Here is a 21,916-nt window from a genome sequence, read left to right as displayed (position 1 = left end):
AAGCGTTAAAAGCGTGGATGTAGTCGTCGTCACTTCACAAAGACAGCAAAAGAAGAAAAGAACATAAATATGAATAATGTTAGTTGGAGAAGTCGCCTCAAACGTTTCAATCAAATAGAAAAAAAGGTGAAACAGTGTGAAGACGACTGCAGTACCGGCACATGCTCAAAGAAAAGACACCTGACCTCATTGTAAGTACAATCTTCAGTCACAGAAGGCATTGAACAGTGCAGAGTGGCTACGGCCTAAGAAGCAGAGTGTGAGGCCGACACAGTGTTACAGGAGGGGAGAGACACAGGAAGAGATAGAGAGAAAGAAAAGACGGCTTCCCATCGAGGCTTGGGATCATCTGCTGGAGAGAAGGAACGTGTCGGGCAAACAAATCCCTCCTCGCGTTACGGGGACATGTTTTCCTAAATGTCAGAGTCCACCTCCCTCTCTCTCTTCGTTTCTCTCCTCCGGGCCGAGCGACCTGGGACATTCCTCCTGTTACTTCATGCACAGAGAGTCAGAAAGCTGCGGCCTTTTGCTTTCAGAGGGCAGCTCTGATTCCACCCGGGGGCGGGGGTGGGGGGGGGGAGTCGAGCGCCACAACAGCGATGTCCAAGGTTAACTTCAAAATAAAAAGTCTGCACTCGCAAGTCCTGCAAGGTGCTTTGGATTCAGAGCAACTTCCAACCTTTCTGGTGTTTCTCTTCTTCACGGGCGTCCACAGAGTGAATCCCCGAGCAGGAAGGAGGAGGATCATTTATTGATGAAGCGTCCGAGCGAGCAGAGGCTGTTACTGCTCGGTGGGACACACCGTGCGGTCTTTGCAGCAGAAGTAATGAACCACCACTCCGTTGGGATACCTGGCGAACGCACTGAAACAGAGGAGGATTTTACTGGGATTATTACTCACGGCATCACTGAACACGAGCAAGGGTTTCATTTAAATGTGTGAGAGGAAAGTGGAAATGAACAGGGTGTGAAATTAACATAAACATAAAATCTAACTTTTTCCATCTTTAAGATTTAAAGTTTCTTTGGCCTGTTATTGTAAATATGAGGAGTGAAATAAAAAGGGTGGATTTTGGTGATGTACTAAGTTAGTACATCACCAAAATCCAAAGATAGAAAATAAACTATATGAATAAAAACATTAAGAACATTTTGAGACAAATTCGACTCCGACACCGAGTTCCAGTTTTACCTGTTTCCTATTTTCTTTTTGCAAACTCTGCAGGTCTTCTCCTCCGTGATGACGCATTTAACCTGCTGGTGGAAGATTCGCTCCTCCTGCACCTGGAGACAGAAGCAGACGAACAACACCAACCAGAAATTAATAAAGAAAAGTTGTTGTGTTTATTCTTTTCAATTAAATCGCTTTGTCTATAAAAGGTCAGAAGATTGAGTTCAAGGTGACATATTCAGATATTTTGTTCATCATTAAATAAGAGAAAGAGAAACCAAACTATTTTTTTTATATATTTAAAGATTAAATTCAAAATATAAAAGATTCCTTTCTCATCAAGAGGACAGAGGCGATGAAATAATCTCACAAACACCACAAGACGTTTTCTTCACCTTCACGCGAACGTCAGTCACATCACGAGATGTTAACACCTGACATTTGAATCCTATTGACACTCCTGTCTGGACTCACCCTGAGGAACTCGGCCTGCAGGAGACTCTTCAGCACCTGGTTGCAGCGTTTCCTCTGAGCCCTCTCCTCCAGGACGCTCTCCAGGAAAACCCGGATCTCTCTGATCTGCGTGTTTGCCGGGAGCAGGTTGATGGCCTGGAAACCAAACAGTCAGCTTTTCAAACACTGGTGAACAGACGTTAGGAGTTTATAAGTCACAGTGGCTCTTCCCGTGTGAAGACCAGTGATCTCTCTTAGTAAAGGAACACTTTGGGTCAGATTAGGAGGTTTCGGGCACAGGGAGCAGGATTGAACAGCTGCCTTCAGGTGTAAAAAGTGTGTAAATGTTGGTCAAACATGAATATTTAACAGCCTGCAGATCTTGACCTTGAAAACAGCTGCTGACAAACTTAAACTCAGTATCTGCTCAGAACGTAACGCTCACATGTTCCTCATTTTTTTTAAAAGGACTCGTGTCGTCATCTTCTTGTCAAGGTTAAAAAATAAACTTTCAGCCTCAGACCTGAAGAAGTCCTTAAGGCAGACCCGTACTCAGAATACTAATCTGTGTGATACGTGGCTGCGGTCGGACTCGAAAGGTGGTGGAGGTCAAACTCCAGGAGAGAGCGCTGAAGTGTTTGAATAAGTGGATAACAGCACATATTCAAACATGCTCTCCCTGAAGTCACACTTATTTAGAGAAGTACTGTGTTGACATTAGAAGCCGTTTCTAAAATCCTGTTAACGACATCAGCAACTCAAAAAACTCAAACAGCTTTCAATCATAGCGTGAAGAGAGATTGTCGGACGCAGCCGCCCCAATGCCAACGTCTGAAATGTGTGGGGGCGGGGTTTTCAGATGCTGATTGACTATCTGGTTCGCTCTTTGTTTTGAAAATGCTGACACGATATGTCCCGTCTCGTTTATCGTCTCCTGGTGAGGCAGCGTCTGGGAGGAAGGCCGGGGGGGCGAAATGAAAGCATGGCGCCATCAGAGCTGATGGAGGAGAGCAGCGGATCTGATCCTACACGTGCTCATAAACCTGCAGCGTTCGGCCTGAGAGACTCTTAATGTGACGTTTCTGTGGCTGGACTCGGATCAGCGGTGCCGTTCATAAACTCTTTAAAAATCACACATACATTACAGAGCAGTTTGTTATGGAGCATTTTACAACCTGAATGTAACTGGAGCAGCTCAACTTCAGTATTAAAATATTAACAGAGACACGGTGATAAGATGTGGAAGAGTAAGAATATACAATCTGCTGACGGGGCGGGGGGGGGGGGAAGTGCGCTGTGAACAACTTTATAAAGAACTCCTCGAGGGAAATCTTTGCTCGACAGCATTGAGACGATTGTGATATAAATGTCTGACGAGAAAAATGGGTCATGAGCTAAAAAAGCTTTTATTCAATTAACTGCTATTCTTGGTTGTGGGCGCAGATATTCCAAACAGACACATGAAAGGAGTTTCCTCAGAGACGTTCACATTACGACACACACGCGCACGCGCACGCGCACACGCACACGCACACGCACACGCCTCTCGAGGGAGATCAGCCCCCTGGTGGAAATCTGGTTTTGGTTCACTGGATCTTTTCCGTCCCAACGCGGCAGCTTGATTTCACCCAACAGTGCAAAACCCTTCTGATCTCGCTCTGAAAAACAAACTAAATCCTCTTCAGCTCGGCTGCTGATTTAATTTCACACAAACTGCCCGACGACTAATTTTGTGTGAGCGCGCGTCGTCATTAATCATGTTATTTTATCCCATTTTAATCGAGGCTAAACAGACGAGACACTTTCACTGCCACGTCCTTAGGAGCGATTATCACATTTGAGCAGTAATAAAAAGGCATTAGGCTGAATTAGAAAAATACTTTTTGCTCTCTGGTTTAATGAGCAATTTCAAGAACCCAGTGGAGTTTGTTGCAGGAAATTAAAATGCAGGAAATTCACATCAGAGTTTGTCAGTCCCCTGAAAGTGGAAATGTTTGTGATTTGTTTACAACTTACTTGATTTAGACACTGAGATAAAAGTAGGATCATTATTACCAGACCAGTGAAAGTGCCGCTCTGGTGCTGTTTACCTTGGAGGTGTTGAGTTTGCTGTGGTGCAGCTCCAGGACCTCCAGGGCAGCCTGGAGATTGGCCTGAGGCCCTGACAGCTCCATCTTGATGGGCCCCAGACAGTGGACGTCAGGGGGCGACAGGTACATGCGCAGCAGAGACAGATAAACCTACAGAGCGGAAATACAACTGTTAATACTGATCTGAGTCCATGCGAGTCAGGATCTGAACAAGGGTTTGTAAAGAAAACCAGTTAGAAAATCAGGTGAGAGTGTCGCAGTTTAATGGAAACACAGGAAGTAGGGAAATATGATGTCAGACAGAAATACAGTAAAGTAAATAACATTTTGTAATTAAATTAATTGAAGAAAAAGATGAATCTATCAACACAGGGAGTAAAATAAACTATGATGGAATATTTGACAAGATAAATGATTTACTAGTAATTTTACAGGGAGTCAAAATGTTACTTTAAAGAAATTTAAAAGGGAAATAAGCCTGGATGTCTTATACATGCTGAGTTTATAACGTCTAGTCAGGTTTAATATCAACAATCAAATATTCAAACCTCAATCACAGATCTTATTTCTTTGTGCCTCTGATTCACCAACAATTCAAGGCTTCTAAATTATTCAGTTTCAGTTTTGGATTTGTCAGGCAACACTAAACAAAAAGTATAAACAGGCGATGTCAGATGTAATAGTTGTTTGATGGAAAACAAACCAGCAATGTGCATGTGCCATAAATAATCCATTATATTTGTGTAGCACTTCCAGGAAACACAGGCACTTAGATGAGGGCAACAGAGTGTGCAAAATGAAAAAAGGTCATAAAAAAAACACATCGGAAATGTGATCAAATCCAAGAGAGCAAAACAAACAGTGAAATCCAAGTAGAAAGAACAAAACAAATCAAAAAGGGAAAATTAGACGAGGAGCCACTTACGTCTTTATTTCCTTCCACTGAACTGTTGTAGTGACTGTGACAGTATCTGCAGAGCACACAGAGGAAGCACGTCAGCAAATATAAAAACACGATGGAGCTGCTCATTTCCCTGATGTTGACCGACGCTCCTGAGGAATCCAGGATGTCTCAGCGTGTTTTCAGACAGGAGCTACGGAAAATATTAGAAAAATAGGACGCGGGCGTTTTCCAAAATCGAAGAAACGCGTGATACAGCCGAGCAGAAAGGAGATGTTTGTATTGAGTGTTAGAAACTTCATCAACGCGCCCACTCGCTCGCTTGTTGCACATTTTCCAGACGATGTCCTGCTGCATTTTCACATGTTCTCACTCAGACATTTTATTAGGGATCAACTGACTCGGTCATTTGTTGTTGAAGATCTCTTGACTTCAGTATATTTCTGAAAGCAGCTTTGGTCACATGTTACTTAAAGATCCTTAATCTGCCTGGAAGGTCAAGAACAAGCTCGTGACTTAATATGGTTTCTACCACTTACTTTAAATCACTACCTTACGGTTTTGTTCTCTTTCATAGTCATACATTCGCTGCTGATTCCCCGCACAGCTTTGCAGGAGTATGTGGTGTGTGACCTGCAGAAGGACTCACTCTTCAGCCATGTGGGTGTCTTTCAGGACGTGCACATAGATGAAGAGCGCCTGCTCGTGTTTCCCCATCCGACCCAGAAGCAGAGCGCGCTCCTCCAGCAGACCTTCGAGAGGGAAAACCAGGTCAAGAGGTTCACGTTAAAGCCTTCAGCTTAAAGCACGTACAACTGCAGTAAAACTTTCCTCTGTAACTGAGAACATATGTACATGAGGTAATGGGAAATATAGGAAACTGTCTTTCTTAGGTGCCGGTTCCATCAATCCTGATATTAACAACGAAAGAGTAAATGCCATTCGTATTATCTTTACGCATTTTTCTGAAACAGGATCTCACAGTCAAAAGTCAACTTCTTTAGGAAATAACTCCAACGTCCTTGTTTGTATTCGTCAAGCAAACAGAATTTGATGTGTCATCTAAGTGAGAGTTCTCACCATCAAAGGGAAAATCACTGATGAGTCTGGCTGGTTCATAGCTGGTAGAGATATCCAGGAAAGACAGCAGCTTCATCCTGAACTCCCCCAGGCTGCCCTTCTCCTTTCCTGCAGCAACAGCTGGGACCCCTACAACAGCACAGAGGACTTTATTTCAGCATCTGGAGCTGAAACAATCGCTCAGTTAACTGATTAACATCAGAAACACACTCTTAAGGAAGAAGAAAAGCCCAAAATCCTGCATGTGGTTGTCTAGTTCTTTCAGTAGTCAATGATTTTGCCACGAGTCTGAATAGTAGCAGGATTAAATCCACACAGACAAAAAGCCAAAGACACTGAAAACAAGAAGACGACTGCAAGTGAGCAAACGTGGATGTAAACAAATATTCTAGAAATTGGCTCAGTAAATATTTAATCAGGAAGGAAATACACTCCCCACATTAAATAGATCTCAGTGATACACAGAGTATCAGTAACAAGCACTGGATTTAAAACACAAGTTTTTGTTTAAGGTTTTTTTTTGTAGCTGATGTTTATCTGCCAAGTTTAGGAGAAAAGGCCTGGTTGTGAGATGACTTGATTTTGTACTGAAGTAAAATACAAACCACTGAAACTGTAACTTGTTGTCTTATAAACCACAGTTGTGGCTTTTGGTTAAATCCAAATGTTGGATAAAATATATTAATGAAGATAAAACTGAGCGGCACTCACAGTAGAGTGGACACGTCAGACAAGACCCAACAGCCCCCCCATGAAGCCACATTCAAATCCTCTAGATCCTGATTTTTTAAATTTGGATCAGCACCAAATTGCACACACTGAATTATTATCTGAGGAATCAACGAAAATGTTGAAAATCACAATAATAAATAAAGAGAAAAGCAATTTTGGATCAGCACCAAAATTGAAGCGGTTCCTCCCCGAACCTATTCCACATCCTCCCCCCAGGTTTTGTGGTGGTTCATCCAGTTGTTTTTGCTTAATCATGCTTACAATCAAACAAACGGGGGTGAACACATAACCTCCTTGGTGGAGGTAAAAATATAAAACGATGGTGTACGTGATAGAGCGATTATACTGGAAAATAATCTGTGGAGTTGCTGCTGACACAGGCTTTAATATTCACAATGTCTAGACACACTAAGACTCATCTCATTGTTGAGTTACAAAAATCTCAGAGGAACAATATCTTCCGATCACGGGCTGTGTCCTGCAACTTGCTTCATTAAGCAACATGAAGCAATATCTTGCAGGATTGATCTGTTTAATTAGCTGTTTTTACTGTTTGTTTTGCAGACAGAGTCCAGATTAACGAGCACCTCTGTGTCCGTGCTGGTCCAGAGGCCCGTTTTAAAGCACGCTCCCTGGATGAGCATTAAAACGACACAAACAGACAGAGATGGATGGACTTCTTAATCCGTCCTGACAGGCTTTATTTGCAAAGTAATTTAAATAGACAACTCTTTGGACGGGGGAAGCAAAGTGGTTAACTGAACCCATACGCAGGGAAAATGACTAGAAAACTGAAAAATTCCTTTTGGCATTAATTCGATTTTTTAAAAAGTGGTGGCGAGCTCCTGGGTTACGTTGACATTGGATCTACAATAACACTTCTCATTTATATTTCCTCCATTTTCTAGCTTTGTTATCTTTCTTTCAGGTTTGTGTATCAAATGGGTCCAAAAACATTATTTTAATAATTTTCAGTTTTTGAAGTGGTTATATGAGGTACTGTAAAAGTATTATTATTCCTGAGAGTGCCCAGAGATACTGTGACCTCAGGGTCTTTAGCTCGTACCTTCAGGCAGTGAGTTGAGGTACTCTTTCATGAGGACTTGAACCCTCTCCAGGTAGAGCTGGATCAGCACATTGTGAAACTCCGGGCCTTTCTCGTCCCACACGTAGATGATGTGCTCAAGATATGGGATGGCGAGCTCCGTGAAGCCCTCTTTCAGGAAGTTAAGCACCTTGTCCCGGGGCAAAGTCTCCACCTCCGTCAGGTCCTCAGTGAAAATCTGAACAGGAAGAGAAGAGAGGATTTAAAACTACATCAGAGCAGGAAGTGGAAATACAATAAATCTAGGGTTTAACCAAGTACAAACGTAAAGAGCAAATTTCTACGTATAGATATAGGATAAATAATAATGATAAAACCACGTTCAACACCCAAATGAAACATTTGTTGTGGGTAAATTCTCTGCGTCTCACCTTCAGACCGTCCTCAGGACAGATCTTCAGCACCCAGGGAGAAAACTCAAAGATGAAGCCCAGATTCTCGACTCCTGTGTCGCAGGATGAAAGTAAATAAATAAGTTTAACTCCATCAAGGAAGCTCAAGAGGAAACAGGCCAAGAAAGTTTTTTCTCATGGTTCACTCAAACAAAAGTTCTCACACACAGCCCCTCCAGATTTCTCCAATTTCAGGAAAATGCTCAGACTTAAGTGCAAGTCAAAACCTTCAGTCATTGCCAGATAATAATAAAAGCTGCAGAATGACATGCAACAGATGCAACATTTTACATTTCATCCAACGCCCACAATCTGAGTGAAAGTATTCTGAGAGGTTTCCAGAAAGTTATTGCAACAACATGTAGTAGAGATGACAACTTTGAAACAGCTCTGACTTGGCTGTTGATCCGTACCCAGTCTTTGGAGGTACTCCACTGTTCGCTCGTGGCCCTTCAGCGGAGAGTTGGCCTTGGTGGATTGGTCGAGCAGCACCTGCAGAGCTGTGAAGGGGTGAACAGGGCGGAGGAGAAGAGAAACATGTGAAAGGGGGAACAGCAACAATAAAAGGGAGAACAAATCAGTCTGAGTGATGGAAAGCAGCAAGATGTCATCGGCTCTGCGGCACGCTGCATTACATAATTCCTCCGCCAACAGAAACTGGACGAAGCACAGGCTCCAGTGTTAATTGGCGAGCTGGGAACAGCTGCTTTGAATTGGCAGTGGGAGAGCGAGGCAGGCTTCAGCAGCATGACATCATCAACACAAAGTACAGCAGGCCGACTCCAACAGAGCAGCCCGGAATCTACCGCAGAACACTGCCAGGAACCAAACAACCTTCAGACAGCTCTGATCTACGAGGATGACGAGCCGGCCGCACGCAGGAAACCTCCACTGAGATCAACTGTGCAGCCTCACGGGGCTGATCCGCCCCGCGCCCAGGACTCAAGCACATTAACTGGTTTCTGTTGAATTGAAACATAATGGAACAATCCCGCTCTTGTGTTTGAACGAGGAGGTAATGAGGGCGAAAGCTGCCATCCACTGATCTCTCATTTAAATAGTAAACCGCAAATTCAACATCCAATTTGAGAGAGAAATTGGAAGCAGATGTTTCATTGTGTTTTGAAGGGATGTGCTCGGTTGTCACGCTGAGGTCTGCAACAGATAAACCACACTGCCACACAAACCACACAATTACAGCTGAACTCCGATATCAGTCATTGTCTAGTGATTGACTTCTTTCTGCTGCGCGATGATTCATTTTCTCACTTCAAAAACAATCATGTCAGAGGAAATGTCCCTGGAAAGTGATTCTCTGAATCGTGTGTTCATTTAGAAAGTTAAATTAAATGCTCTTGTAAATACTCTTTCCTTTCTTTTCATCCTTTATTCGTTAGACGTTTTTTAAAAATATGCAGAGAGAGATTTCTTTAACTGAGGAAAAGATTTGATCACTGAAAATGCTTTTCATATGTGCTCAACTTTATATGACAAGAAACAGATTTGACTTTCGTTTGCTTTCTGATAAAACTAATGTAGGTTTGGATGAGATTAGACGGGAGAAGCACAAACCATTTCCAGGGTTCTTGTGTTGTGCATGCAGGCTGACAGTCACGGCTCACTAGGACGTCTAACGGAACTAATCCATTGTCAACTAAATAAGTTTCACCTACTGTGGAAGGTCTGACAACAGATTTCTTTAAAATACTCAAAGATTTCAGTTAACTCATCCTAATGAAAGAGACTTCGAGGGAAAGTAAACCAAAATAAACTAATTTTACAGTGTACATATACAACATGTCTGAATATGATTCATATAAGTTCATATAAGGGGTCTTAAAACTTGAAAATGACTGTGGACATCCCCAAAGATCTGTCTTCCACTTGTCATAACTGCAAGAGGAGACCAGTCTTTATTAACGGCTTCTCTCTGCAGATTGTACTCAATGATACATGGACAACTTGCAGCACAGGTGGTTGAACATCTTACCTTTCTGGTGCAGGCCCTTCTTCTCATAAAGAATAATCAGCTCGCTGTACTTGTGAGCCTTCTTGAGAACGTACTCGCTCTCCTCGATGTGGCAGTGGTTGTTCTCCAGGCGCAGGAGGGGGGACACCAGGGCCACGTTGGTCTGAAGAGAGGGGAGGATCAGAGATTACACAACATGAACATATATCCATCCAACCCTTAAGAGTTCAGGTAGTGTTTCACACAAAGACGACAAGTCGTAGTCGATCCTCTCTGCCCCACGATGTGTTATTCATTTAAATAATCTGCTGCAGATGCTTGGCCCTCTGAAGCCCGATCCTAGAGGATCTCCAGTCAGTCCCGTCTTCTCCATCCAGCATCATCTTGGTCTGTGCTGGGAGTTCCACTGATTGAACAGAGGTTGTTGTGCCTCTAAAAAAGGAAGCACCTGGTAGCATTTTCCCTGAATCGCACACATCAGATGAACATGCACATTTCTGCACGGAGAAATAAGACAAAGACTGTTTCCCGTTCTGTGCAGAAACTTACTTCGGAGGCTCATAACTGTGATCTCATTCATCCTTCCAACACTCCATTGATGAAGTTTGACTCACAGATTACTGAGTGACAGTCACACACACTATGTTCAACAGTGACTCAGCTTGTGTTACATCAAAGTAAATCTGCCAATGAGCAGTTTAACACAGGAGCCATCTGGCTACATGTGCGGTGCAGTGAACTGCCCAGTGTTGGTGCCAGTTTCTATGAGCGTTGAGAATTACCGACTTATGAAATCATCGTTTTATTTTTGCTCTAAGTGGACGGTGACGACTGCCAAGTTTTTAAGAGCTGATATAATTTGTATCCGTTGATGTAAACATTTGGACTAAGTTCGCTTACGATTCCAGATTGGCTGTAAATCAAAGAGCATAATGTTAGTGATGCATGGTTAGAGTTTGCCCAACTTCCCTGTGTCTATCCCTGCAGCTACAGTGTGAGCAGATGCAGGCACATGAGGGAAAGCAGGAGATAAAAATCACTCTTACAAAAGGTGTTATTCAATTCATAATTTCTGACTTTGTATTCAATTGCAGGATAGAAAATTGCAATATATTTAAGTAAATATCTCAATATGTCAAGTAAAAGTGTGAAAAATAAGAAGATGGTCGGCTCACATGTAGGTAACACTTCAGCAGAGTGGTATCAATGATCTGCAGGAGTTTTTTGCGGCTTTTAATAGTTGGTGTTCCCTCCATGAGTGGAGATGTTGTGGAAGGGCTTGAGTCGTTCAGCTGTTTCACCAGGTGGCTGCGTTTCTGTAAGAACAGTAGAAAAAGAAAATGTAGATTTGAAGTTTCTCACTGTCCTTTATCTTTGCCAGTCATGTTTTTATTATGATGTTACAACAATGTTTGTGTTTATGTAGAGCCGGATTTAAAGCTAAAATCTGAAGGGCGTCACACACACACAGACCTGGGTGAGGTAATCAATAAGAGCGAGGTGAGCCTTCTCCAGCTCTGCCCCGGACAGTGTAGGCAGTGGGTTGGGATAGTGCAGCTGTTTGCGGTAGTCAGCTGGGAGCAGGTCCGGGTACAGTCCGATCACATGTGTGGGATCTGCAGAGCACAGGAGGGATTTCTTAAGTTTTATTCCATCAACATTAAAAAGGTCTGGTCGTCTTTTACCGCGTCAGAGTCTCTGTCTGAGTGTCGTCCCTCCAACCTCCCGCTGACCTGCACTCACTTTACACTTTAACAATAAACACCAACTCTAATCAGACGTTATTTTGTGTTTGTTGATTTGTTCTGGAGTTTATGAGACAAATATTTAAATAGTAAATAGTTCATCTGCTACACACAACACAAGAGGGGGTGAACAGAACGATCCAGATTCGTGATCAAACACTATCGATTGATAACTTAATAAATGTGGTTCAGTTAGTGTGAGCGACAGAGAAGGGTTCTATTATATAGAACGCTTTATTTCTAATTTTATTTTTTATCTTATTATGGTCTATTGTTGCCATAGATACGGTTGGTTTAATAAGATCAATGTCACAAATTTACACATCGGAATTCTGGGATGCAATTGAAACATTGTTATCCTTTGATCATTAGATTCTTTGATGTAGGTAAGAGTTAAGTGTTTCAAAGCTCATTCCTCACTCGGTTTACTTGTAACCACAAAGGTCACCTGGTTTTCACTAAGCTCTCTGCTACCATTTGTTTGGTTTACTTTGCTTTCTGGAAGCAATTTGCTTTAAAATGTTTGGACCACGACGAAAGAAGAGAAGAGCAACATGATGTTTGAATTAATGACCGTTCCTCTGCTGGAGTCTGAGTGGAGAGAAAACTTTCATTAGAATTTAATAGTCGATGATTCGTTGGTTTACGTCATAGTGCGTGAAAAAGGGAAACTTGAATTAAAATTTATTTGATTTTTCGTTATTTTTGTATCAGTAGTAGCCTAATATGCAGCAAAGTTTATTAAAAGACATTTTTGAATGAAGTATCGATCTTTATTGTCTTTATTGTCAGTCATCACATGCAGCAAACAACCTCAAGCTAAACTTAAAAGCTGATGGCTTTGAGTATTTGTGTGATTCATAATCCGATTAGTCGATTAATCGTTTCAATAATCGATAGATTAATCGACTATCAGAATTAGTTGCAGCCCTACTTTCAAATTAACGTGGAGAGCACTGACTACTGTTATAGACTGACTGTTGTAGTCAGGTTTTTTAATTGAAAAGCTAATTTTGTAAATTACAGTGCACACAACAGTAACAGTCTAAAATATTTTTTTAAAGTATAAATCATGAGGCCAGTGAAGATGACACCTATAGTCACACAGTGATAAAAACAATAAATCATGTATAAAATCAAAACTCTTTGATGCGTCGATAGTCGTTTTAAAATCGAATCGCAGCTCCGTTTAACAAATGAGGCCTGAACAGAAAAACTTCAGCTGAGAACCTTTACCTGTGCCGAGTTTGGCAAACACCTGCATGGAGTCATCGAATCTCTTCTGGCAAAACAGATTGAAGGCGTAGAGATTTTGGATGTGATGAATCTGCTGCTTCTTATCACCATCGGAATCATCCTTCATCTTCTGGCAGAAAAAGCAAAATATCACACAAAAACCAACAAAATCTAGTCAGATTATTCACTTCCACGAATGTGAAATCCACATGAAAGGCCCCTGGAAAGGAAAACTAGATCTCTGGATAAGCTGACCTTAAAGAACAAAGCCATGGGAATCTCACTGTTTGAACGCTCTGACCTAATCAAGATAAGTGATCTCAGTGTTCCATCCTCTTGAGCTCGGGCATAAATTGTATCCTCGGGAATTTAATAACACGGTTTAATAGTTGAGTGGTTCTGTTGCTCACCGCCAGCTGAAGAGCCAACTCAAACTGCTTGTCCTGGAGAAGCTGCCGGATCTGGCTCGCTATGGACACAGGCACCAGGCGCCACACAAAGTGGTTGCTGGCAACATACACAATATTTTGCCTGTGAAAAATAAAAAAAAGGGAGAAAACAAGATGAGAGAGGACAGGTTGGGACAACTGTGTTTCTCTTTGTAAGGAGGAACTGACATTATTAGTGTCATTATCATGAGACACAGAAACCAGGGGAGCTGATGACAGCAGCACATGATTCATGATATTCTTTTAGAGATGTTGTGCATCTAAATGGAACAAGGCCTCAAACCTATGTGACTGAGTGCAGTTTTTATATCGTTATAGAATTTATGATTAAAACAACAAAACGCCGGGCTCACCCTGCTGAGGTGATGAAGCGAGGTCTCTGCAGCTCCACGCTCTGCACCAGCAGCCTCGGCTCGAAGGTCCGGATCTCCACGTACCGAGGGAGAACGGCGATGATGTACGGAGGCTGGTGCTCTGAGAACATCAGAGAAGAGCCAAGTGTCAGATTTCTGTGCACGTCAACAACAACGGAATCATCACAAGTGGGTCAATGATATGAAAGTATTACACATCCTCTGAACATTATCAAAGAACTGTGTTAATATGTGGATCTGTCAACACTTTAAGGAAAAGAGAGCAGGTATCGTTTTTGGATATTACATTTCTTTCACAAAATGGGTATTATAATATATTTGTAATAACAATATGATTTTGTATTATTATTTGAGCATTTTTTCCTTTGATAGTGAAAAGGAGGACATATAGAAGGTGTGATGAGCCAGCTGTCTAACCAGAGACCACAATATAATTTTATTACCTCCACCAAGGAGGTTTCATCAGAGTCAGCAGGATTATTGGACGGATTACTACGACACTTGAAGGATGCTGAATGGGTCAGGGAAGAACCCATGGAATAATTTTTTTATTCATTTAACGTTGTGAGTTGGGGCGTTTTTAAACATTTTCCTTGGTTTTTCAGAGAATAATTCATAAATCTTGATTAAACATTGTGCTTAAAGGCTTTAAAAGTGTGAAAATTATTTTGCTACCAATAAACCTTCCATCTTGAAAGTAGGTTCCTCATGAAGACCTTAAGGCTAATGGGGCAGGAAATATAGCTCGAGACAGCGAAGCAGACAAGCCTGAGGCCGGACAGACCAGGCCCACGGGCAACAGCCACAGCCCTCGGCTCCAGCCACATCCAGTCAGTGAAAGATATTGTAAACTGACCGGCGCTCATCCTCTGCTGATACGTGACAGAGCAACATCCAACATCAAAACGAGGAAATTGCCTCGTACGAAACCGCCGCTCGGAGGCTTCATTTCCCTTCATATTGTTCCTCTCTGCATTCCAACGAGCACAGACAGACAACGAGAGCTCATCTGCCTCGCTTCTGCCACAAAGTCCATTAGTAACCCAGTGTCTTAGTCACAGGATAAAAAGCTGATCTAAAACGGTCTTTTCTCCACTGACGTGTGGGAAAACAGCAGCGCGGCTCAGACAGACTGGAAAGAAAGACTTTACACAAGGGAAGGACAGATTAAGGAAGAGAAGAAAGAGAAGAAAGAGAGGGCAGACGGCAGCTAGATGACAATAACTGACAGAACAAAGGCAGAATTTAGGCCAAATGCTTTATCAGGCATTTGTTTTAATATCCTATTACTATGACAGCAGACCTGCTCAGGCACTGTGACAAATACGTGAACAGACTGCGCTGTTACAGACACAATGGCATCATGGGCACATGTTTATTAACCAGTCAGAGAAATGTAACAGCAACATGCAGAACACTTCATATAGATGCAATAAACGCTTCAAGTTTAATATTTTATCAGATAAAGATTAATCAAATTGTGCTCCCACTCAGACGTCCAATTATATTTCAGATAGATTTTCTCATTTCTGTGACAAACAAAAACCTGCATGCAACCACGAATTATGTAAATCTAACACCATTAACTAAAACTAAATGTCATAATTGTTTTGTCCTCGTGTGTCAAGATGCTAAAGAGGCTGTTTCTCCTCGTGGCGTTCCTTCATTTAGTGTGCTCCGACCAGCGGAGGATAATTACCATTAACAAGCCCGTCGATGATAACTGGTCAAATTTATAGCCGACAATGTCCTCTGTAAAATCAATAGATGCTTCTCCTTGAGATACAATAAACTCTAATAAAATGTTATAGGTTATTGAAACGTGACTAAGAAATCTTATGCATCCTTTTTTTAAGCACAGCAGAAAATGTGGCTGGTTTTGTTTTCGCTGCGTAAACTCGACTGCCAGGAGTTTGACACACTTTGGCAAAAACCTCTCCCGTGTTATCTGGAAGACAAACTATAAAGTGTAGAGCGCCGGGGGAGGATTCTTGGCTCTCGTTTCTCCGCACGCGAGTCTCCTTTTGACTTTGCTGTCAGTTTCTATCGACATCGAACACAAGTCAACTCTCGCATGTTAATCAGGAGTCATTAACAGATAGAAGCAGTAACTTGGATTGGGCAAATGAAGAGGCGTGTTTTTCATATGCACAGAAAAACAACAGCATGAGCGACTTCATCTTTAAGAAAACAACGTAGAACCATCAGAACAGTACTTGTTGTATTTTCTATTGTTTCTTTCTTACCCATCGCTATCGGGATGTCTGTCCAGTTGAGGGCGCACTTCTGGGTGCAAACGCCCTCTTCATTTAGGACAACAGTGAGGTCATCCTGCCCGACAGCCACCTTCCCATCAGCCAGTGGTGCAACCAGAGGCTCCAGCTGTTTCCCAGTCGGGAAGAGCTCCTTGATGGAGCCGCGACCGTCCATCTGGTTCACAGGACAGATAGTGCGGGTGAGTCAGGAGATACAGAATGTATTAATAATACCTTAGTGGCTGAAATTGAATCTGTAAGGTCAGTTATGAGACACTTTATACAGATAAAGAAATGACGATTGGATGAGGTATAACTCTACCAAGCATTGGTTGATGATTTGAATACCAGTAATAAGAAACACACAAAAAAAACCACAAACAACAGACAAGAACAAGTTATGAAGCAGCCTGATTCTAATTTGTTTTCAGAAGTCATATTAAAAAAATAAAAGATAATTTTAAAGTGATATTCCTCTAAAGATCTGTCACTCCCTGCAGACTTGTGAGGCCAGAAAAATCAATTTAGGACTGAAACCAGTTTGAGCAAAAGTCATGACAGGAGACCAACTTCACAACGTTGCCAATCAGAAATAACAGACTTATTTTTCATAATAATAAACAGTATTTCTAGAGCACTTTTCAAAAACACAGTTACAAAATGCTTCACAATAAGCAAGAGGGCAAATCAGAAAATAGACAGTTTAAAAACATTTTAAGAAGGGGACTACAAACCTTTGACAGCCTTCTTATAAGTCTACGAGGGATGAGCATTTTAAATGCAAAAGACAGATTATGAGCGGACGACCACTTGAGCTGGAGGAAGTTACAGAGTGTAAAGAAATGAACGCTATCCGAGCACATACCCGAATAAGGTAATAGTCTCTCTTGAAACCAACACATATGGAGTTTTCACACCAAGCCATGGACTTTGGAATATCTGGTGCAGCAAAGTCGCCCTAACAGACAAAAAGAAAACAGTGAGATGACTAAATATGACAAAGACTTGGGGGGGGGGGGGAGGCCGCACCTAAATGTGGATCACACTGCAGTGAGTCACACATCAGATGTATCATCATACCTGCAGCTCGTGGAACTCTCTATCCTTCCAGTAATACAGCTGGAGCTTCTTTTTCACCGCAACACACATTCTCAGCCTTTCCTCCCCTGGGCCGGTTTGCTGAGCGCCAGAAAGAGAGAGAAAATATACAATTCATGGCTTAAAATCAGGGAAAATATGAGAACACAGACATGTGGAACGGGAAAAATATCATTGTTTTGACACATACAACAATTGTGTGATAAAGATTATATTGAATAGAATATATGTTCTTTACTTCCACTACATTACATTTTTAAAACGTTATTTAATAGATATTTAAATGGACTTTCCTGACTTCAAGGCTGCCATTGCACACAGCCAACAGACTGACACAGGCTTGAGCTTCATATTAATAGACATCATGTTGCTTTTCATTTCTGTCAAGGAAACTGTCATAAGGGAATGACTTAGAAAAAAATAAAAACGTGTGCCTGTGTGTTCGTGCTGGTGGGAAGCAGCAGCATGTTGGATTTCAGGATCGCTGCCTGTGTTGATTCTGCCTGAGGAAGAGCAATGAACTTGACAAGCTCTGAGAATCCACACAGAAGATTGTAACCACGCTGGTGTCTTTGGCCTTCTGTTTGAATCTGTTAACCCATTCACTACTGCAGCAGCTCTCTACACTATTCTTAAGCTTTTATTTTTCTGGTATTTATTTATTGCTGTGCTGCACTGCAATGTCTTTTTCTATTTGCCATGTTTTGTTTCATGCTAAATGCCAGTTTGTTTTTAAGTACTCACATAAAAATGACCATTGAAGGAATCTTCTATTCATACTGTTATACAGAAAATCTGCCTGAAACAGAGGAATGTATTTCTAAAAAGGCTGAAAGACTGTGGTGAGCTCCAGTGATCAGTCAGTAGTTATGACCCATTCGAAGCCTAATTTGATCAACTTGAATAAACCAGTTCACTTGAAGCTTCCTGGTCTAACGCCTCTGAAAATGCACTTCCTGTGGCCGAGGCCAGAAACTGACCACAGGAGATTGTTGTTGTTCGAATGATCCTGTTCAGATCTAACTAAAATAAAAACTGTGATAGTTAGAGCAGAAAGCCAAGGACCTGTTTTCTACCTCATCACGTTGTACATTAGTGAAGATATCATTACATTTTGTTACATGTGGTGAAAAACGTGTTGATAACAGCGGCGGAAGAAGAACAGAGAAAAATGGACATATCTCAAAAACTAAAAAAATCTATATAGTTCAAATAAGTTATAGAGAAATAAGAAATATATTTGTTCATGGTTCTATGTTCAGAAATGTTTTGGATCAATATTTCTTATGCGTTTATTCAGCTACATTTGGTTAAAAAAACATGACAGAACCTTTTAGCTTCGTTGTACAGATTTCAGAAGCATTGATGATTCTCCAAAGAATGAAATCACCGTAAAAAAAGAAAATGTCGGTAGTGGAGAAACATTTCCTCTGCAGGGTTCAAAGGGTTTAATAAGATTACCATTAAGACACTCATTTGCCTTTTCTCCTTCATTCATCCACTAAGTTATAGCTGTATGACTGTAGTACTGTGGAAAGGGCAAATTATTCCCACAAGAAAGATTCACAAGCAATAAAAAATACATACATTTGATATTATAAAGTAACAACACTGCTGTCACTGACCTGCAGATCACATGCAAAGAGTGTAGCTCCTTTGGCTTTGGACACGACAGTGATCTGCTGGAATGTCAGGAGGTCATGGACGTGGACGTTGTTCTCTGCAGGACAGAATCAAAGAGACTTGATGTATATTTGTCATGACACTGTCCATAAGTACAATTTGAAGTAGCAGGGAAATCAACAATAAACAGAGGCTATTTAAGCAGTATCTTTGGACTCAATGTCCCAAAGTGGTTGTGAACTACTGTTCCAAAAGGTGAAGATTAAACTCATATAAATCATTAAAATTCATACAAATGTGTTAGTGAGAAAAACTTACCCAGAAGACTGACAAGGATTTTGTACTGCGCGACAACATAAAGCTGTAGAAAGAGTAGGAAACACAGTTAAAGCGCCGAGTGAGGACATGAATAGTTCATCCCACCTGGGCTGAGAAAACAGCAGAGCTCAATTATTCAACCCACTTTGCCCGGGGCTCTCACCGCTGTGTGTTAGGGCGATAAATGAATTAAATGTTCAAGTTGGAGGCCGATCTGATCCATTACACACACACCATCTCTGGTATACTAAGATGGCATGAGGACGAGTGGTGAAGTGTGCGCCACTCCCAGAATCATCCCAGGACAGGGAGTTTGTCATTGGCAGTTTAAAAATCAAGGTTAAGAGAGTGAAGTGAGGCTCATGTACAGAATGAATTCCCTAAAAATCAGACGTCACTTCCTTCATCGGACTTCCTCTTCCCCCTTTTTTTTTTTTTTTGCAGAAATGAGACTGTGGTTCTCCTTAATGTCTACCTGCTGAATCTTCTTTGAGAAGTTCTTGTTGGATTTCTCCAGCGTCACCTCGAACCGATTGGTACCTGAGGAGAACAGAGACACATTCATCATCATCATCATCATCATCACATGCAATAAAGAAGCCCACCATAATACTCCAGTACCCTTGCAATCGTATTTTGTTTACAGAAAACCGCTTGACTTGTTTATAGACACTTTATGTTGTTTATCATTGTTACTTTTAATATATGTTTATATATGCATGTATTTTCAGCTTTTCACAAGTTTTATGTCCCTATTTTTAAGCTGTAGGATTCTTTCTTTGTTTCTTTTATCAACTCTCTATCTATCTATCTATCTATCTATCTATCTATCTATCTCTCCAACTGTGTGTTGTCGGTTGAGAACATTCATGCACATAGTTGGCAAGTAAAGCTGATTTTCTTGCTGAGAAAGACTCAAAGACACCAATACACACATACAAATAAACCAGTACCTCCCATCCCCTTGATTTAAGTTTTACCTGCATCCTTTTTTATTCGGTAGAGAAGGAGATGCCCTGGTTTCGTACCCACAAGCAGGCAGTCCTCTGTGGGAAGAGAAATTCAAAGTCACTGACGGTCAGTAATTTGCAGCACATCACGGTAGACAAACACAGACTTGTATCAGATGTAACTTGCAGGAAGGACAAGTGGGACACTTGTGGGACACTGCGGCTTCTGTTGTGGGACTAATACAGAATTCCCTTATCTTATGTTAAAACCCAGGAAACACCAGCTCCATGCGAGCGACACAACCACTCACCCCAGGCCGCAAGACAGTCGATCTGGAGCGGGAGCTTTTCCAGAATCGACACCGGTTCGTACGCGTCGTGCATCTTGGAGCAATGTTGCAGCTTCAATAGCGGCCCCCGTCTGATGGATGATGGACCCCACAGGGGAGTCACCGCCCGCCGGACAGCAGCTGACTGACGGCCCGCTGGTGAACGTGTGAGGCTGGTGCTGCTGTGTGTGTCGCCATTAACCGTGACGGAGGAGGAAAGGGGAAACGCGATGTGTGTGTGTGTGTGTGTGTGTGTGTGTGTGTGTTTGTGGTGAAGCTCTGGTGTCACAGGCTGCTGTGAGGAAACACTTTCTGACGTGTTAGCAAAACTACCAAAACAACAGCTGATCGTTAGCCTGCTAGCTCCGGAGTTAGCGAGCTGCTGCTGCTGCGGCTGCTCCTCATCCTCCTGCCCGCTCACTCCCTGTTCACAGAACCCGTCTCCCTGTCCATAACAACAACCAGCTCCACACCAGTTGACCCAGTGACACCAGTGATGCGCGACGTCTCCGCCGCAGCGCTGTGTTTTCGTTAGCTTGGTTAGCTTAGCTTCTTCCTGTGTTGTGTTGACGACGGCTGCGCGAGCCAATGGGGTTTGACAGGCACGTGACCCGGAGTCCTCACGAGGAACCAGTTAAAGGCGCAGTGCTCGCGTTAGGAGCTGAGGTTCACTTCTCGCGAGATTTACTCATAACGTTTTTAAAATCACGTTCTTTCTTTTTTTGACCAAAGGATAAATACATAATATACTCTGTGACACGTGTTTTAGTTTTCTATGCATTTAGTTTATAATTTATATTTCAGGTGTGTATTTTATTTAATTACTTTAGTTTTATTTTATATGTTTTATCTTATACCTTATATTCAATTTTGTATTTGTTATGTACTTGTTGTGTACAAGAGAAAAATAAAGTCTTGAAGTCTTGAAATGTTCTGGGAATTATCTCAAAATCAAATCGACTCATCTTTACTCTTTTAACTGTAATATTAATTTCCTAGTTTTATATTTTTTTATTTACTATCCATTTATATATTTTTTAAGTAACTTCAATTATGCAGAAAGATTCAAACGTTCAAGGGATATTCACCATCTTCTCCTATATTCTAAAACATGTCACATTCCCTTGCATTTATTTGTCATGTTTACATATTATGACTCATTGAAGTCTATTTTTTGAAAGTCCTGTCTTCTGCAGTTACACTGAAATTTAGAACAAATTTATATGTTGAATATTAAACAGTCATTAAAAAAAAAAGAGTACAATGCAAACATTAAACACTAAAAAATGTGAACTTAAAGGAAAGTAGAAAAAAGATACCCACATACTCTTATTTTGTATTTGAATTATTTTGTTATTTTAATCTAAGAAAGACAATGTTCTCCAGTGTTGAGTTTGCTAATATTCTACGACGAGTGTAGTTAATATATATATATTTTTGCTGTTTTATTATTTTAGTGGATTCGTTTTTGAGTCTTACTACGTTACCTTTTTGGATCAATTTAATGTTGCAGCTCCTTTTTTTAATGGTCATACTATTTTATGATAGACTTCTATACTATTTTTGCCACATTTATTTTGACCGTGAAGTACAAATATATAATGGAATAATAATTCACAATATGCTAAAGTCGTACAAATTGCTCC

The 21,916-nt window shown here is 41.4% G+C and overlaps 1 protein-coding gene across 2 annotated transcripts; it reads right to left on the bottom strand.

The window, feature by feature from the left end:
* vps39 (VPS39 subunit of HOPS complex) lies at positions 1–20,878 on the bottom strand. 2 transcript variants are annotated; one of them, XM_034576918.1, is made up of 24 exons: positions 20,253–20,878; positions 19,972–20,037; positions 19,467–19,531; positions 18,992–19,034; positions 18,676–18,770; positions 17,033–17,131; positions 16,818–16,910; positions 15,944–16,127; positions 13,677–13,797; positions 13,285–13,405; positions 12,875–13,004; positions 11,367–11,509; positions 11,069–11,209; positions 9,915–10,056; positions 8,338–8,424; positions 7,904–7,977; positions 7,494–7,710; positions 5,696–5,824; positions 5,265–5,367; positions 4,640–4,685; positions 3,715–3,864; positions 1,646–1,780; positions 1,193–1,284; positions 1–863 (listed from the first exon to the last, which is right to left on the bottom strand). In XM_034576918.1, exons 1-24 carry the CDS (start codon positions 20,323–20,325, stop codon positions 782–784), a joined length of 2,631 nt encoding a protein of 876 aa, XP_034432809.1. In that variant the 5' UTR covers positions 20,326–20,878; the 3' UTR covers positions 1–781. The 2 variants fall into 2 exon arrangements, with proteins under 2 accessions (XP_034432809.1, XP_034432810.1); XM_034576919.1 differs by having other exon boundaries at positions 12,875–13,001.
* Between the last annotated feature and the right edge of the window lie 1,038 nt (positions 20,879–21,916).

The sequence above is a fragment of the Hippoglossus hippoglossus genome, chromosome 22, assembly GCF_009819705.1.
Source record: "Hippoglossus hippoglossus isolate fHipHip1 chromosome 22, fHipHip1.pri, whole genome shotgun sequence".
Classification (NCBI taxonomy): domain Eukaryota; kingdom Metazoa; phylum Chordata; class Actinopteri; order Pleuronectiformes; family Pleuronectidae; genus Hippoglossus; species Hippoglossus hippoglossus.
Note: the sequence above shows the minus strand (reverse complement) of the source record. Positions and strands in the feature narration are given on the sequence as shown.

Coding starts and splice junctions, on each gene's coding strand:
- vps39 (XM_034576918.1), bottom strand. CDS start 20,325: ATGCACGACGCGTACGAACCGGTGTCGATTCTGGAAAAGCTCCCGCTC. Junction 13,005..13,284: donor AGTTGGCTCTTCAGCTGGCG/GTGAGCAACAGA, acceptor TTTTTCTGCCAG/AAGATGAAGGATGATTCCGA. Junction 5,825..7,493: donor CCTCAACTCACTGCCTGAAG/GTACGAGCTAAA, acceptor GTGCTGTTGTAG/GGGTCCCAGCTGTTGCTGCA.